Here is an 18076-nt window from a genome sequence, read left to right on the forward strand (position 1 = left end):
TCTGAAGTCAGGCTGTCACCATTGCCCTCCAAAAGCTACTTTGAAGATTCAATGATGAAATGCTTACCACAGTGCTTGATATTTATTGTTAATTTCTCTTCCCAGTAAAGAACTGTGCAAAGAGTATTTGGCTGCCTTAATCCCTGACTCCAGCAACAAACCTTCTCAGTCACTATTTAGAACTGTTTTTAGAGTTTGGCAGTGATAATTTTTCGGACAGCCAGCAAGTAGTGTACTAGAGATAATCCCTTCCTCCACCCCCTGTGATACCCTTAACGTCTTTACTGCTTCATCAGGCAAGTGTCTGATACATGGGGCTGACAGTATTACATTCCACTTGGGAAGATGATAACAGGAGAAGCAAAAGCACAGTGACCAGTTGACATTTATTAGTGTAGTTACAATTTGTCACTGTAGTAAAACTAGTAGAGGAACCAAGACTCTTTGTTATCACAAAGAAATAAATAAAGCTTATTTTCAGGAAAATTCTGAGTAAGTGATATCTAGCAGTAGCACTAGAGGTGCCCAGCCTTGTGTGACAGATAAAGCTGGGGCAAAAGTCATGTTAAATTCTACCTAAAAGGAGCTCCCACCCACTGCCCCTTCCTCCAGCTCCTGGCCAGAACTGATCATGGCTGCAAGGTACAGAATAAAAGGAAACCTAATGAAAAAAAAAAAACAGCTAAAACACTGAGAAGATGTGGACTTATGAGGGTGAGCTGACCATGATCAGGTAATCTATTCCCCTCATTCCAGAGAGGTTTAGACAGCAGCTTCTCCGGACCGCTTCCGGGTGATGTGCTCCAAGTGGGCATGGTCTGAAGTGTCCAAGTCAATCTCGTACTTGGCTAGGATTTTGAGGATGGGCCTCAGTTTCAGCCACCACTGTTCCTTGGGGATTCGATGCCTACAGAGGAATGAGGTAGATGATATAATCTTTTAGCACCCCAATCAACTTCTACCAAAGGTTTATAGGAAGAAGTTAGACATAAGAGGTTAGATTTAGGACATGTGCATCACATCTGAAATGGGTAAGAATACAGGTGTTACTCCTTAAAAAAAAAAAGGATTAAAGACAGTGAACAGGTTGAGGACAGTAGAGCTTGAAACTACCAGGGAGAGAACCACTCCAGGAAGCAGATGTACTCACTCAAAATCTGTCTGGTCCTTCAGCTCAGTCACTGGTTGGAAGACCAGAGCCCTCTTACGCATCCCCAGAACACAGCCCGAATCTGGACTATTGGCAAAGATCCGCCCTGCAATAATGGATAGGCAGTCAGCTTCTATACTGGGGAACCAGCCTCTATAGAGGGCACTCGCTGTCTCACTCCACCTACCATTACGGTAACTCTCTTTGATTTTCCCAGACATCCAGTTCATAGCCTTGGCGCCCATCTTAGTGGCAAAATTCCTATCAAATGGGGTTGGGCTCCCACCCTGGAGAAAGAAACGTAAAAGTTACAGAGGGAAAGACTCTAATGAAGTGGCAGAGATATCTAGACACACAGAGAAAAAGGAAAGATGGGCCTCAGGTTTACAGCCCAAAACAGGAATCCAGAAGTCAAACTATGAAAGGGTGCCCTGAGGCAGTGCCAGGATCCAAGGCAGGCTGGCCCAGCACATTGGGCCATGTATCAGATATAAGAATAACTAATTAAAGATGATTGGCCCCACAATCCCCTCTTTTAGCTCCACAGCTGCCAGATCCTGTTTTAGTCTTATTGGCCAACAGGCCGGTTGCCTGCCCCTCTTCAGCTCAGCAGCTTTTGTTGGTCACTGTCAATGATGACATAAAAGTGTTTTTTTGTGGCCCAATCTGGCTGCCCTTGGTAGTACCTCTGAATAATATAAAACATCATACAGATTTCCTTTGAATTAAGAGGAGGCAGGTGGGAAAGTGGGAATGTTTGGAGACATTTTTGTTACAACTGGGAGTGAGAGGGAGGTGCTACTGGCATCTAGTGGGTAGAGACCAGGGATGCTGTGCAACTGTCCTACAGTGCATAGAACAGCTACCCATGACAAATTATCATCCAGCCCCAAAAGGCAAAGCTGTTAAGGTTGAAAAACCCTCCCGTAAATGAAAAGGATAGACCATATAATCTCTAAAGTCATTTCCAGTATAAAGATGTTTTGGTTCTATGACTGTAAGAGACTGCAGGCCCGTGCTCTATGAGGGCACTGACAGCCTCCTCCAGAAGATTGGAAAAGGCCAGTGGAAGCCTCAGTGGCTGTTGGCAGGTATGGCTGTCTGATGAAGGGCATGACTAGGGTGTCTTCCCTACCTGCTGCATGTGACCAAGCACATTCTTCCTGCTGTCGAAGATGCCCTTCCCCTCCTCAGAGTACAGGTTGAAAATGAAGTCAGTGGTATAGTTCTCATTGCACTTTTCATTCCTGCCAGGTAGAGACCAAAAGCCTGTGACTCTGGTTGGCTTCCCATCCCCTCTTTCTGCCTTTGTTCTTTCCTTTCAATTTTTATCTCCTCCCAGGATTCAAGGGATAGGCTGGCCCCCTCCCTTTATATCTACAGATTCCTCAGGGTGTCCCAACCATGGCCATTCTATGGGTTTGAGCCAAAGCTTATTTTTCTTCTTCACTTAGGAGCAAACCATGGATGAGGTACCTTAACACCAAGCCCCTTTTCACAGTTGTTTTCATCTTTTGCACCAGATGTTCAACATTTGCCTGAAAATGAAAGAGTAAATCCTAAGCCTAATTGGGAGTGGATAAGGTTGGGTATAAATCTCTCTTCTTCCATACCACACCTCTCCAGGAAGGAAGAGAGACATGGAAGAGAGTTGTTTACAATCCTGGGCCTGAACTGTGCCTAATTCCTTCAAGAAGCTCAGTGTGGACTGAAATTTAAACAATGACTCCAAATGAGACAGAACTGGAAGAGGCAGCACTACAGACAGCTGCAGTAACTGTCAGTGTTCAGCCCCTCACCCTCTCCAATCTCCCTTTCCAAGCCTTCCTGGTTCCCCTTGCCTCAGAGGGCTGAGTTGTGGTCACAGTGTCAGTCTTGACACTCTATATCTCTGTTTTGAGAGAATCTCTCTCTCAAAAGCAGAATGACAGCAAGGGAAATCTGAAGGGGAGACATGATGTAGTAAAAAGAACACTGACTTTCTCAATCAGTTAAACCATCTGCTCACTTAGAGGTTTAGAAAAGTTTTTTAACCTCTCTAAACCTTTCTATGTTATATGGAGATAGTATCTTCTTTGCAAGTCTATTGTGAAGATAAAATGCAAAAATGCCCATAAAGGGCTTAGCACCAGGCCACCTGACTCAAAATAAGCATTTCAACGCCAGAGAATGCCTGCATCGTGCTCTTTCTGGTCTTCACAGAATTCCACAGACCAATCAGCTCTGTCCTCAACTTGAGCTCTCATAGTTCAGATCACTGTGGAAACAGTCTAGAGACAGGGGAGAGCTACTTAGCAGGCTCTGGGTGGCCAGCTACCTGCAGGTCTCGAATGGTGAAGGGCTCCTCAAAAATGTAGGCAGCATCGGCCCCAGCTGCCAGTCCAGCCATGGTGGCCAGGTAGCCACAGTAGCCACCCATGGTCTCAATGATAAACACCCGACGCTTGGTGCCAGCTGCTGACTGCTTGATGCGGTCACAGGTCTGCAAGGACAATGGGTTATAGTTAGAAAGACATGATCGGGGCCTGATTCTTGTCACTCTTTAATCTTTGCCATTAATTAAACCCTGGAACTATATTCTCCATAGGCTGGCAGGGCCCCTAGAGCTCATCAAGTTCTTGCATTTAAGGTAACAGGCATATTTGCCAACCACACTGCAGAACATCTCTCCTGGGAAGGAAGCTGTACCTACCGTTTCTACTGCTCAGAAAATTAGACTGCATGATCTCAGAAAAAAAAACAAAACAAAACATTTGGTATTCAGGGTATTGGTGCATTTCTAGGTGAGGAAACTGAACACTTTGTCACCCAAGCTGGAGTAAAGTGGCACGATCTCTGCTCACTGCAACCTCTGCCTCCCAGGTTCAAGCAATTTTCCTGCCTCAGCCTCCCAAGTAGCTGGGATTACAGGCACCTACCACCACACCCAGCTAATTTTTGTATTTTTAGTAGAGATGGGGTTTCACCATGTTGGCCAGGTTGCTCTTGAACTCCTGACCCCAAGTGATCTGCCTGCCTCAGCCTCCCGAAGTGCTGGGATTACAAGTGTGAGTCACCACGCCCAGCCGAAGAATCACTTTCAAACATTCCCATTTGCTTGGTATAAAGAGTAGCTCACTTTTCGGGACCACACTCAGTTTAAGGATTATAATCCTGGCCAAAAGGGATGGGAAGTGGTGGTAGGCTCTCACCGTGCAGATAGTATTGAGTGCTGTGTCAGCCCCGACGCTGAAGTCTGAGCCAGGGACATTGTTGGAGACTGTAGCAGGAATGACCACAAACGGGATGCAGAGCTCATCAAACTGCTTCCTGCCCTCCATCAGTTCCAGGCCCCCTGTGTAAGCCTAAGAAGAAGAGAGCACAAGGGCAGGATTGGGGAGAGGGAGAGGAGGTGGGAGGGAGAGAGGAAGAAATGGCGGCAGGCACTCACCTCAAAGCCCCCAATGATGACAAGGCCCTGAATGTTAAACTTAGTTATATTGGCACTGATCTGTTCAAAGCTCTTCTTGGGTAGAGTCCTAGTTGACCAGTGATGGGGGGAGGGGTGAAGGGGAATTGGAATTTGGGGAAGAGACAGGAAAATTGAGGGAGAGAAAAGCTAGAGTTAGAGGCACTTTATTTTTAATTTCTTGACCTGTGCCCCCCTCCCTAGCCCACCCTCTCAGTCCTATCCAGGGATACATACTGGAGCTCTAAATTGCCAGAGCTGCTAAAGATGTTGAGATGGGCATGTCTGCCCTCGTGGCAGCAACTGTGAGGTTGGGGGTGGAGGACCCAGACAACAGGGTGGTTGAAGCAGACCATGGCATAATGAACCCACATCCAAGGGCAACTTTAAGAGGTGACTGGGAGGAGATGCCTCTGCAGTGCTACTTACCTTTTAGTCCCAAGTTTAGAGCCACCTTGGCCAGTCCAGCCCCCAACATAGCTCCAACCAGCTTCCTCTATCTGTGGGGAAAAGCCACAGAGCTCTGCACAAGACTAAAGCACTAGGAGGGCTGTGTGGGACTGGTGCCACTGCTTGAGTTCTAACCCTACCCCTGGATTTCCCTTGGGTGGAAGAGGTACACCAGGTATTAGCTTTTCCCCACGCACCGAACTTCTTCTACCCTTACTGCTCATTCACAAATATTAGCATCTACCTATGCCAGGCACTGCACTGAGCTTTGGGATAGAGAATTAAATAAGACATGTTGTTTGCAATGGTTCATTCCAGTAATTCCTGCCTGTTCCTACTGCCCTAACATTAAATATCTACTTCTGCCTGGACCCTGAGAGAGGAGAGAGAGGTAGTGAGAAACAGAGGAAGCCAAGAGAATGGACAGGTCATTCTTGCTACACTTATCTTCCCCATGACTGCTCCCGGGTCCCAGAATAGTCCCCATACCTGCCCCTTGGCCAGGCCCTCGAAACCATCATGGACAACGAGCACTCGGTTGCCCTGGATAAGGCCAATCCTCACAGTGGAGCGAACAGCAGCATTCATGCCTGCAGCCGGAGCCCCCACGTTCATCACAGCCACTGTGTGCGAACCACTCTATAGAGGAGCAAGCAGGGAAAAAGGAGGACAGAAACCCAGCCGGGGAACAGGGAGGAGGTCAGTAAAGGAGGCAGAGCTCTGAGCCCTTGTCATCCAGGGATCAGGACATCTGCCTAAGACAACACACACCCCTCTCCCAAGGAATGCCAGCACAGCTTGCTACCACATACTATGGAAGCAAAATTCTTGATCACAGATCAATAAATAAAGCTGCTGTCCCCCATCTCAGATATCATTATTATACAGTGAATGAGAGACCTTCCAGAGCAGCACTTCCCAAGTGTGATCCTTGGATCACCTGCATCAGAATCCACTGGGGGAGCCTGTTAAACCTGCATATTCCTGGCCTCTACCCAGATATGAATCTCCTCTGAGAGAGGGGCCCAGGAGTTTGCATGTTTAATAAGCAACCCAAATAATTCTGATATATACTTAATATTGAGAACCACTACTCCAATGGAAGAAGTGGCTTAGATACACTTAGATGTGATTATTCCCAGATTTTCCCAGAGAAAAAGTACATAAGCCCTCTTTCCGATTCTTTGCATGCTATCTTGCCAGTCCTGAAGTGGGCATGGGTCTTGTGTTAGAGATATCCAGGGTACACTAAAAAGGGGGCTGGTATCCGGAGTGGTTAAGAGGAAATCATTATAATAGGGCCAGGGACCCAGCACTGAAGATCAGAGTGGGGCAGAGAAGTTGGCAAGGCTTCTGTTGTATGGACTGTGGTAGCACTTTATGAAGAGAGACTGGAGGAGGGAGGAGGAAAAGGGGAGAGGGCAAGTCAACTTGCCAGTACCTTAGATACCGGGGGTCTGACATGAGCTAGAAGCTTGTACACCTCCCAGTTGTTCATGAAGCTCCTGTAGGAAGTACAAATAGAGAGAGGTGTCTTCAGGCCATTCCCCACAGCCAGCAGCCATGGGGATCCTGGTCTGAAGTTTTGCTCCCAGAGGGAAGTTCCATAGGGCAAACCTCTGAGGACAGAACTGGGGCAGAGCAGGGACAGGGCAGGGGCTGCAAAGCGGCCACTAGTTCATCAAACACTCCCTCAGTACTCTTCTCCCTCAAGAAGCTCAGCACAAGAGACTCCCTTGCCTAGAGGAACTTATCATCTAGCTGGGGCTCACATATAGAAATAACAGATTATAAAAGGTTGATGCCAGGGACTGCATCCCTGAGATGAACTGAGCCCCCCAGTTACCTCACAACTAATTTTCTTGGGCAAGAACTTGCTGCAGAGAGAATCAGAAAAGGAAGCAGCAGAAGCTCATGTTTTGGGCCTGGAGCCATGGAGATCTTTGGCTTCGTTCAGACCTCTGATTTCTGTAGCTAGTGAGCTTCCCGTCATTTCCTCACCGGCCTCTCAGCTTCAGAGCTTCATCAAATTTCTTCTCATCCATGGCCTTGGTCACATCTTTGGTCTGAGTGGGGAGCACAGCGACAGTTTCAACTCCAGGGTCAGGATTCCACACAGCTGGATCTCCACCCCACAGTCGAACTCTGCCCATCTCTGGGATTGTGACTAGATCCTGCCCATTCTATACCCCACCTTTCCTATGCCCCCAAACTTTCACAGAAGTATATTTGTTTTTCCTGAGTTGTCTAAGTAATGAGCAGCAAAAGAAAAGAACTGATTCTATGCTCTGTTTATTTTATTTTATTTATTTTTTTTGAGATGGAGTCTCGCTCTGTTGCCCAGGCTGGAGTGCAGTGGCGCGATCTTGGCTCACTGCAACCCCCCGCCTCCTGGGTTCAAGTGATTCTCCTGCCTCAGCCTCCCAAGTAGCTGGGATTATAGGCGTGTGCCACCACACATGGCTAATTTTTTTGGTATTTTTCACCATGTTAGCCAGGATGGTCTCGATCTCCTGACCTTGTGATCTGCCTGCTTTGGCCTCCCAAAGTGCTGGGATTACAGGCGTGAGCCACCATGCCTGGCACTATACTCTGTTTATTAGAAGTATGGGCAGAGTGGAAGAATGCTCACAGATAAATAGTATCTTCCATTCCACACCCAGGTCCCCAGCCTTAAAGCAGCCTCTAAAGTCATGAGTAAATGAAGATCCTACAGGTAACCCAGTTAGGAAGGACTGATCCCTGCTGTGTGCTTCTCAACTATGGATTTCAGCTCTGTGGGGCAGTGCCTTCGCTTTGGAGCTTTTACAGATACATTTCCAAGCAAGGCTGCAGGTCACTGGGACTGCTGAATCTCAGAGAGAAGGAGGCCGGGAGATGGGGAGCGTTTACACCAGCCCTCAGAACCAGGCCAGACACCCTAGCTCTCGCTCCCAGCTGCCATGTTCACTCTGTGGTATCAAAGGAGTGATTCCTTCATAATAAAGGCCACCATTTCCTGAGCACTCCACATTTGCTAGGTACTGCATCACATGCTAATATAGCTTATCTCCAATCCTTACAATAACCCTCAACGTGAGCATTAGTAACCTCGTGTTGGTTCAGAGAAACATGTTCAAGATAGAAATCACAGAGACAAAAGCTACCCAGCTAGAATTTAATAATATTCTCCTGTTCTTAATGAAGTTAGGAGGAATATTGCATTATTCTTCCAATAAAGACATGATAAAAAGGTTTGAGGTTGTATATTATGAGATACTGGGTTTCATTACTAAGGAGGATGTAGAATCTCCCACCTTCCTTAGTAACATTTTACAGATGGGAACACTAAAGCTTAGTTAAGAGCTCCTATGCAAAGCCCACTGTGTTCTCTCCCCACGTCTCTTACTATACCATCTCGCCTTTCCACCTGCTCCTACACCAGTGGCCTTAGACGTAGTCTCATGCCCCTTGAGCTCCAAGGCAGGGGCTTGAGACTGTTAAGAAACGGGTTTAAGATCAGTACTTACCACCTGGACACATTCCATGAGGGGCAGGCGCACAGCCTGGTTACCAGAGAGGCTCACTACACAGGCTGGGGTATCTGGGGTCCCCTCCAAAAGTGCCATCACTGCTTCCACACCCATCCTGCTGCCCTGCAGGAGCCCAGAGAACAAAGACAGTCTGGCTCAGGCTGCCCCATCTTGGCTCAGCCTAGAGAGTCAGGATACTCGAGGCCTTTTCCAAATCACAGGACTGAGTCTCACAATTAAGAACCGCAGCAAAGAACTTACTGGGCTTTACCTCCCCAAACAGATTTATCTAAAGCTTGATGACTCTGTATTCTTGCCATCGGAACCCCAAAGATTCTACTTAGTTCTACAGAAACATGTCCACTATAGTAATCAACAGGATTACTGGGGCTTAATAATAGTCCTTTCTTATTGACAAAACAAGGTAGGAGATTGCTTTGCTCTTTCAATGAAAATAGGATAAGAGGGTTTAAACTGAGTGTCTAAGGTTGGGATTACATGCCTGTAATTCCAGCATTTTGGGGGGCCAAGGCAGGCGGATCACCTGAGGTCAGGAGTTCAAGACCAGCCTGGCTAACATGGTGGAACCCCATCTCTACTAAAAATACAAAAAGTTAGCCAGGCACAGTGGCATGTGCCTGTAATCCCAGCTACTCAGGAGGCTGAGGTAGGAGAATACCTTGAACCCGGGAGATGGAGACTGCAGTGAGCCGAGATTGCACCACTGCACTCTAGCCTGGGTGATAGAGCAAGACTCCATCACTAAAAAAAAAAAAAAAACAAAAAAGGCTGAGCCCAGTAGCTTACGCCAGTAATCCCAATGTTTTGGGAGGCTGAGGCAGGCAGATCACAAGGTCAGGAGTTCAAGACCTGCCTGGCCAACATGGTGAAACCCCCATCTCTACTAAAAATTAAAAAAATTAGCCGGGCATGGTGGCAGGCATCTGCAATCCCAGCTACTCGGGAGGCTGAGGCCGGAGAATCCCTTGAACCCAGGAGGCAGAGGTTGCAGTGAGCTGAGACCATGCCACTGCACTCCAGCCTGGGCAACAGAGAGAGACTCCATCTCAAAAGAAAAAAAAAAGAAAAGAAAGAAAGAAAGAAAGAAAAAAGAAATACCACTATATACCTATCAGAATGGTTAAAATTAAAAAAAAAAAAAAAAAAAGTGACAACCCCCAAATGCTAGTAAGGATGCAAACAAAACAGGTGGTTCATAAATTGCTGATGGAGATTAAAATGGTACAGCTATTCTGGAAACAGTTGGGCAGTACCTTTGAAAAAAAATTTTTTTAAGAAATAAAAAAGTACCATACAACCCAATTGAACTCTTGGGCAATTACTCTGCAGAAATGAAAATTTAAGTTCACACAAAAAGCTGTACACAAATGTTCATAGTTGCTTTATCCCTAATAGCCAAAAATTGAAAACAACTCAAATGTTTGAATGATTAAACAAACTGTAATACGTCCACTCCATGGAGTACTGCTCTGCAAAAAACAGTAAACTATAGAAACAAACAACACCTTTGATAAATATCTAGAGAATTATGCTGAGTGGAAAAAAAAGCCAATCCTAAAGGGTTGCATATTATGCAATTCCATTTATATAATATACATGAGATTAAAAATTACAGACAAAGAGACAGATTAGTGGTTGCCAGAGGTTAAGAATGAGAAGGGTGGGCCGGGCACAGTGGCTCATGCCTGTAATCCCAGCACTTTGGGAGGCCGAGGCGGGCAGATCACAAGGTCAGGAGATCAAGACCATCCTGGCTAACATGGTGAAACCCCGTCTCTACTAAAAATGCAAAAAATTAGCCAAGCATGGTCTGGGCGCCTGTAGTCCCAGCTACTTGGGAGGCTGAAGAAGGAGAATGGCGTGAACCCGGGAGGCAGAGCTTGTAGTGAGCCGAGATCGTGCCATTGCACTCCAGCCTGGGCGACAGAACAAGACTCCACCTCAAAAAGTAATAATAATGAGGAGGGATGGGTGGGGGTAAAGTACACGTGGCTATAAAAGGACAACATGAGATATCCTGTGGCAATAGAAATGTTCTGTAGCTTGACTATATCAATCTCAATATCCTGGTGATGATATTGTCCTATAGTTATGCAAGATGTTACCATTGAAGGAAACTGGGCAAAGGGTATGTGGGACTATCTCTGTATTATTCTGTACAACTGAATGTGAATCTACAATTATCTCAAAATTCTTATTAAAAATATATGAAATAAAACAAAACAAAAAGATATTGTTCCTCACCATTAGGAAGGCATAGTCTCTCATCATTTTTGTAATAGAAGAGAACCTTCAAGTGTATGGGAATGGGTCAGTGGCCACTGCAGCCCAAAGGCTGGTGAAGAGGCAACACGACCAGTGATGTAAGTCCCTGTCTGGTGAAGTGCAGCCCGGAGGGGGCAGGACTACAAGGATGAGGGTTTCATGGCATGAGGGCCACAGAGCCCAGTGACTTACCAGAATTCTGTCAAAGGCTGATGGCGTCCCACCCCTCTGCACATGCCCCAAGACAGTAACCCGGGTGTCATATCCCAGACGCTTAACCACCAGCTGAAGGGACCAAGAGAGGGACAGAGAGAGGGTTACACAGAGTCAAAGGAAGAAAACAAGCAGAGACTTGGGTAAACCATGGACAGCTCAGCCTCTTGTCTTGTAATGGTTCTTTGTGGGAGGCAACCAGGGGCAGGGACCCAGGGAGAGATGTGCAGAAGGACCAAGCGGAGAAGCAGTGTCAGGAGACTCAGAAGCCAGAAGGGAATGGGCTATGGAGTCTAAGGCCTCTCTGGCTTCATTCATACGAACATTCTTGATGTCTTCTGAGGTGATTGGTTTTCCATTCTTGTCGATTGCACCTTCAGCCACAATGATGATGTTGAGACGAGATCCACGGGTCCTTGTCTGGTTGAGAACAAAGGGTAAAATGGTCCATGGAATGAAGCTGACGGGTGGGAAACAGATCATCAGTGGAACAGGGTGAGGGATTTCTTAAGGGCAAAATAAAGTGCCAGTACCTCGCTGAGTCGGCGACAAAGGTGTTCCTCCCAGTCGTCATCTGGTGGACATTCAGGAATAAAAACCCAGTCGGCCCCACAGGACAGAGAGGTGACAAGGGCCAGGTATCTGAGATGAGAGCCAGAAGCATCCTGCTAGAACTTGTAGTCTACAAATAGCCTCATCCATACCCAACAAGTTCTCCTAGTCCTCATAGTTGATAAAAGGTCTGGAGAGCCTCCATTTTATTCTTGGGGCAAGGGTAAGAGCACCAGGGCCCCTCAATGAGATTCTGTTTCTAACGGACACCTTCCATTTATGTTCACCTGCCACAGTGGCTTCCAGCCTCAGAGCACTACCCACTCTTTACACCAAGTGTGTGCCTGCGCATGTACACACATGCATGTGTGGGGATGTAATGGAGGGGGATGGAGTCCGGAAAGGGAACCACACCACAAGGAGCATGTGCACCTCCAGATCTGCTGCTACTGAGAGACCTCACTGGACTCTCTGGGGAAAAGAAAAGGGCTATTGCTAGGTCCACGGAATAAATGGGTCAGAATGAGGATCTTACCCACAGTGGCGGCCCATTACTTCTAACACAAATGTCCTCTGGTGGCTGCAAGAGATAGACAAAGGACACAGTCCAAGTGACCCTATGGCCAAGATCAAGCCACCACCCACATCTAGGCCAATTACCCTCTCTGGGAGATAGATACATGTATGCTGCCAGGCCTTCTAGCAGGCTTCCTGAGACCAGGAAGACCTACGGGAAATACTTTAGCCACAAGGTATCCTTCCTAGGCCTGAGAAAACACAGCAGTAAAAGGTGTCTAAACAGAGGCTCTGTTCCAGGGAGGAACCGGGTCAGGGAAGGGAAGGAGAGGAAAGGATAAGAAGTGAAGGGAGAATTGGACTAACTGGAATCCTCTAGGATTACCCGGGGGTAAACTGTTACCCTTCTATCCTCCCATCCTACATTGCCTCCCCCCAGGTCCCCTTATCTCTGAGCCGTTGTGGTCATAGCAGCACCTATACTTTCTATGATATGGTTGGAAAGCGTAGCTCATGTCTGGGCTCCCTAGATTTGCCCAGTCTGAAGAATAGCCATTTACCCCAACGATATGAAAGACCTCAGAGCTGCATATTTGGACAGTGGGCCAGACAGTGGCAAAAGACAAATCATATATCATTAAGGGAACAGTGCAATTTCAGTGCTCTAGATAATTTTTAGTTAAAAATAGTGTTCTAGCCCCAGAAAACTGGTCATTGTAGTCACCACAGCCCAAACACTTTAGTCTTCAGCAGCTTCTAGCCCTTTAGCCTGTCCTAGCTGCCATCTTCTTACACTGCCTACATCCCAAATCCCCTTACCTCTGGGCAGTGGTAGTGATGGCATCTACAATTTCCATGATCCGGTGCAGGGCAGAGTCGGTGCCAATGGTCATATCGGTGCCACAGAAGTCATTGTCAATTGACCCAACCAGGCCCACAATGTTCAGATAGCTGGACTTCGTAGCCTCCTCATCTGTGATCTTACCTGACAGTGAGAAGCAAACCAGGAGCCACTGGGTGAGGAACCTGGCATACCTAAAGGGGAGATATCTAGAGAGAGAGAAACTCTAGCCAAAAGCAATTGTAGACAATACAAGAAAAAGGAGGGCAAAGGCTGCCTATTTGTGTCTGGGTAACATTTTTCTCCAATGGGAGGTAAAAGCGGGGCGGGGGCAATATGTGTGTGTACACGCATGCACGTACCGACACAAATAAGCAACACTGATGTGAAAAATCTCCTACCTGCTTTCTGGAGGTCAATCAACAAGTCACTCCACTCAGAACGGAAGGTATCAGCCCCAGTGAGGCTGCCATCACCCCCAATGACACAGAGATTGGTGATCCCACGCTTCACCAGGTTGTAGGCAGCTCGGAGTCGTCCTTCTCGTTCCCGAAAGTCCTTGCACCGGGCACTTCCAATCACCGTGCCTCCCTTTGGAAGAGGTAGAAGTCAGCTCCCCAGAGACAGGGCTCAACATGCTGAGATATCCCCTATTCCAATGCTGTGATGGCCTAACATAACCGTGTGACTCCCTAGAAAGTTCCTTGACATCCTTAAGAGTGATCCGTCCCTTCCAAAGGAAAGGGAAATGATGCTGGCTGAGGCATCATAGGGTCATTCCCATATTTTGCTACACATCTTAGAAGACTGTGGCCGGGCGCGGTGGCTCATGCTTGTAATCCCAGCACTTTCGGAGGCCGAGGCGGGCGGATCACGAGGTCAGGAGATCGGGACCACGGTGAAACCCCGTCTCTACTAAAAATACAAAAAATTAGCCAGGCGTGGTGGCGGGTGCCTGTAGTCCCAGCTACTCGGAGAGGCTGAGGCAGGAGAATGGCGTGAACCTGGGAGGCGGAGCTTGCAGTAAGCCGAGATTGCGCCACTGCACTCCAGCCTGGGCGACAGAGCGAGACTCCATCTCAAAAAAAAAAAAAAAAAAAAAAAGAAGACTGCTAAGAACCCCTTTCATTGAAGGCTTTGTCATCCATGACCATCCTAAAGAGAACAAGTGAATACATACATGTCTGTTGGCTTCTCAAATAATCTCCAACTTTCACATCTTAGAAGCAGTGACTTCAGTCTTTAGAAATTCTCCCTAATGGCCTGACATTATTGGATTGTGTCCAAATTATTATTAGGAGTTCATCCCAATGTGTTTTGTAGTATTTTTCCTCTCTCTACACTGAGATTTCCAACTGTACCCAGGTACTGCCAATCCTTTCCCCTTAGCTCCTTGCAATCCATGGTGCCAGCGGCAGAAGCCGCAATATCCAGATATTCACAGGAAAAATAGCTCTGGGTAAAGAAAGCCTTATAGATACCCCAAGAGAGGTATCTATAAGTCCCTGGGAAATTAAGGCTTTCTATCCCTGAGAGAAAGTATACTTACCTGAGAGAGGTAAGTATACTTAGGTTTTCATATCATATGTACTCCTGGGCAGCCATGACTTTGGGATACTTGTGGAGAATTCTGGCTCATTCTCAGACCACTTTATGGCAGGCACCATTACCTAGCACCTAGGTAGAGCCTTCACTAGACACTGCATATTAAATTTTTGCCCATGGATTTTTAGGGAACTGAGCTGAAAAAGGGGGGCTACAAATGTAATTTACAAATGTTCAGTAAACCAGCAAATGATTGTATTTCTCTCACTCACTGTGGGCTAGCCCACAGTGGATACACAGGAGAAGCCTAAAACAACATGGAGCAAGTAGCATAAAGGACTGTGGAAATCCTCAGGATACTCTTAGGATTTTTTTAAGACTCCAAAAGGCTGTCTCAGTTCCTTTGTCCTTTAAGTGGTCTGGTTTCAGGTCACCTCATCTCCATCACATGAGGACTGGCAGATTTCAGCTCCACTTCTGGCTCTGGCTCCAGTCCTCTGGTAAGGTTATTTTCAGGGCCAGACCTTCCCCGTGACCCTAGAGTAAGACCTGCTTATGTGTCAGTCCCCATAGTCTTGTTTATGACCTTTCCATAAAGAGCAAAGCATCCTGTGATCACTCCTCCACCCTCTCCCTGCCCCAGGAAACCAGGGTGGTATTTTCAAATGCTAAGAGTAAAGGGCAAATAGGGTCCCTCTCGTCACTGAATTCTTTCCCAAGAAACCACATGACAGGGAATTTGGGAGACCATGAGCCCAAACCAGAGTGGGATGAAACAAGGACAGAGCAAATATGGGACAGGGAGTTCTCTGGAACATACCAGCTGAAGCATCATCGAAACGCTCTCCCAGGTGGCCTCCTTGATGTGATCTCCACCATCCACCAGGCCTTGATAACCCTGTGGGACACATTATACCTGTTCAGCCCCTGCTAGGCTTCTCCCTAAATTCCCAGGATTAAGACAGGATCCCTGGGAAGAGATTCTCTGAGAGTCAAGCCACCTCCTCCCATTAGTGAGTCCTGGATGCTCGTGAGACTATCATATTTAACACAGTCCAAAGAAGGAGGCGCCAACTTTTGCAACACTCTCTTCTAGTTTCTCCCATTTTTGAAATACTGGGATGTGGATATCCTTCCTAATAGTTAATTCTTATTTTTGGCTCATCCTATCTCCTCCAACCTGCTTCCCAGGGGACCAATGATAACAGATGGTCTTGATAACCATGGAGAAAAGGAGAAGGGGAAGTTGGTGGGAGGGAAGGAAAGAAATGCGACTTGCTCTAAAAGATTATAAAATCTGATACAAGAAAGCAGGTGGACCTTATAAAAAGAAGAGTGGGTGAAGCATGAGAGGGTACTGGGAGAAGGGTGCAAAAGAAGATTTGAGAACCTCAGAAAGTTATGCAAACTACAGAAATGCAGCAAGACTCTTCCTCCTGGGGCTCTTCCCCTGGATATACTAAATTTGCTGTAAATACTACCCATTTCCATTTCTTTCTCTGTTTTGAGGGAGATAAAAGGAGGACTAAGAGTTACTTTTTCCTTTAAATTGAACAGGCAACATGAACACCCAGTCTGTAGATGCCCAGGTCCCACCATCACTATTGGAGTCAAGTAGGAAAGAGTGACTCATGAAGCTAGGGAGTCAAGGAAAATCAAACACAGCAATGTAACTAACTGGGAGGTAAGGACACAGAACGTGGGAAGGGGATAGAAGGCAGATTTAGAAGAGGACAGAGAAAGAATGATGAAGAACAAAGTACAGAACCAACCTCATGGACAAAGAAGACACGGGCACCGGTGAAGATACCAACTCGAACCACAGCCCTGACAGCAGCATTCATACCTGAAAGGAGGGACAAAAGAAGTCACGGAGAGGTTGCTCCTAAGAAAAGGCGCCCTGGAATCCACAGATAATACATTTGGCTAAAGATAATGAATCAGTACTTTATTTAGTCTTTTCTCTGAATCTAGAATAATCCTCTCATCAAAGTATTCTGGCCTCCCCGCTCCCAATTACTGCAGTCAATGTTATTGGAGCTTCAGATAATCTGCACTCATTGCACCTCAAGACCCCCCAAAATCCTGCCTTTCCCAAGACCTTTCCTTGATAGGACCATCTGGGAAATAATAACAACAAGAATAAAGAATTTCTTGAATGTGTATTGTGGGCTAGACACTGCCAAGAGCTTGTCAAATATCATCTTATTTAAAGCTGTTAACAATCCTGGAATTGTCTCCATTTTAAAGATTTGGAAACTGAAACTCAAAAAGGTCAAGGGGCACAAAGCTAGTACTTTTAGAAAGTTCAGATTAGAATTCAAGTTCTCAGATGCCTTGGTTAACATTATTAGCCTCTGTGGCTTGTCCTACTAATCTCAATGGCTATACTAGGTTTTTCCTTGCTTTCTGCATTGAATCGAGACATCAGCTTTTAGTAGGCATTTCAGGACAAAGACATGACTCTATGTGGTTCAGTAACCTGGCAAGTCACAGTCTATTCACAAGCTCACAAGTGTATCTGTTACTAGACAGCTGATTCTCTCAGTCTACACACACACACACACACACACACAAATACACCCCTTTTTGTGTCACTTGAGTTGGTCTATGTTCCAGTGTGTGCCACACAGTTGTGATTTACTAGTTCCCACACTGCCAGAAGAGGCTGTGACCAAGTGTGCAGGAAGAATTGGTGGGGACTCTACTCTCTCACTGCGTTCTCCTGGCATTTCCTCAATTAGTCAACAAATATTTGCTAGTCTCTTCCTGTGGCCTTGTATATAAGATGTTTATGGGGAACTCAAGAAGTATATGTAAATCATTCTCTCTCTGCTTCTACTGGAAGAAAAACTTAGGACTAGGGCTGGACATGGTAGCTCATGCCTGTAATCTCAGTATATTGGGAGGTCAAGCTGGGAAGACTGCTTGAGCCTAGGAGTTCAAGACCAGCCTGGGCAACATAGCAAGACTCCATCTGTAAAAAAAAAAAAAAAAAAAAAAAAGAAATAAAACAAAACAAAAGAAAAACTTAGGACTAAAATAGAGAGGCAATCCTTTTCCCTTTTTCACAGATGATATTATCCCTCTCCTAGTAGCTGCTCAGTGAAAAGAACTCTCTTCCAGGAGCACTGTGAAAAAGCCAACCCGTCCCAACATAAAACACACAGCAGGTGTCCCATATGTGTGTTTCCTATTAGGAACAATGCACTGATCCTGTGCTAAGCATGGCCTTATTGGTGAGAGATGGGAGACATTCCTTTCCTACCATGTAATGTGACGAGGAGCACATGGTGATGCACAAGGAATCTTAGAGCTATGATGGGTCAACTTCTTGTGAACCATTTTAGCCAGCCTCTCTTAGACATTCTAGTACATATTTTTGTTTCGATCTAAAAGCTGTTCATGTTGTCCTTAACCCTGCCTGGAGAAATGTAATATACCAGCAAGCACTAAGAGAGCTAGTAATCGGAAAAATCTGCAGCACCAAACTAAAAACCATCACAAACTTTTGAATAATCCAAGGCTATCAGGAATAGAATGGAATAAAAAAGACCAAAATG

At 46.3% G+C, this 18076-nt stretch overlaps 1 protein-coding gene across 20 annotated transcripts in view; it reads right to left on the reverse strand.

Moving 5' to 3' along the window:
• Positions 1-367: 367 nt before the first annotated feature.
• The window catches only part of PFKM (phosphofructokinase, muscle), a 46175-nt gene continuing 28466 nt past the window's right edge, over positions 368-18076 (reverse strand). For 16 of the 20 annotated variants that reach the window (XM_063611275.1, XM_055295076.2, XM_055295080.2 and 13 more), the window contains 21 exons: positions 16286-16359; positions 15334-15411; positions 13370-13559; positions 12947-13112; positions 12147-12191; positions 11593-11701; positions 11384-11479; positions 11039-11131; positions 8558-8683; positions 7050-7114; positions 6490-6553; positions 5538-5687; positions 5028-5098; positions 4581-4668; positions 4342-4494; positions 3468-3632; positions 2627-2688; positions 2286-2397; positions 1338-1437; positions 1151-1256; positions 368-907 (listed from right to left, as the gene is read on the reverse strand). In XM_063611275.1, the coding sequence (XP_063467345.1) occupies positions 763-907; positions 1151-1256; positions 1338-1437; positions 2286-2397; positions 2627-2688; positions 3468-3632; positions 4342-4494; positions 4581-4668; positions 5028-5098; positions 5538-5687; positions 6490-6553; positions 7050-7114; positions 8558-8683; positions 11039-11131; positions 11384-11479; positions 11593-11701; positions 12147-12191; positions 12947-13112; positions 13370-13559; positions 15334-15411; positions 16286-16359 (2258 nt within the window). In that variant the 3' untranslated portion in view covers positions 368-762. The remainder of the gene's footprint in view (positions 908-1150; positions 1257-1337; positions 1438-2285; positions 2398-2626; positions 2689-3467; positions 3633-4341; positions 4495-4580; positions 4669-5027; positions 5099-5537; positions 5688-6489; positions 6554-7049; positions 7115-8557; positions 8684-11038; positions 11132-11383; positions 11480-11592; positions 11702-12146; positions 12192-12946; positions 13113-13369; positions 13560-15333; positions 15412-16285; positions 16360-18076) is intronic. The other 4 variants (XM_063611279.1, XM_063611276.1, XM_055295085.2 and 1 more) reach the window with 2 other exon arrangements.

This window comes from Symphalangus syndactylus, chromosome 10 (genome assembly GCF_028878055.3).
Source record: "Symphalangus syndactylus isolate Jambi chromosome 10, NHGRI_mSymSyn1-v2.1_pri, whole genome shotgun sequence".
In the NCBI taxonomy this organism is placed as follows: Eukaryota; Metazoa; Chordata; class Mammalia; order Primates; family Hylobatidae; genus Symphalangus; species Symphalangus syndactylus.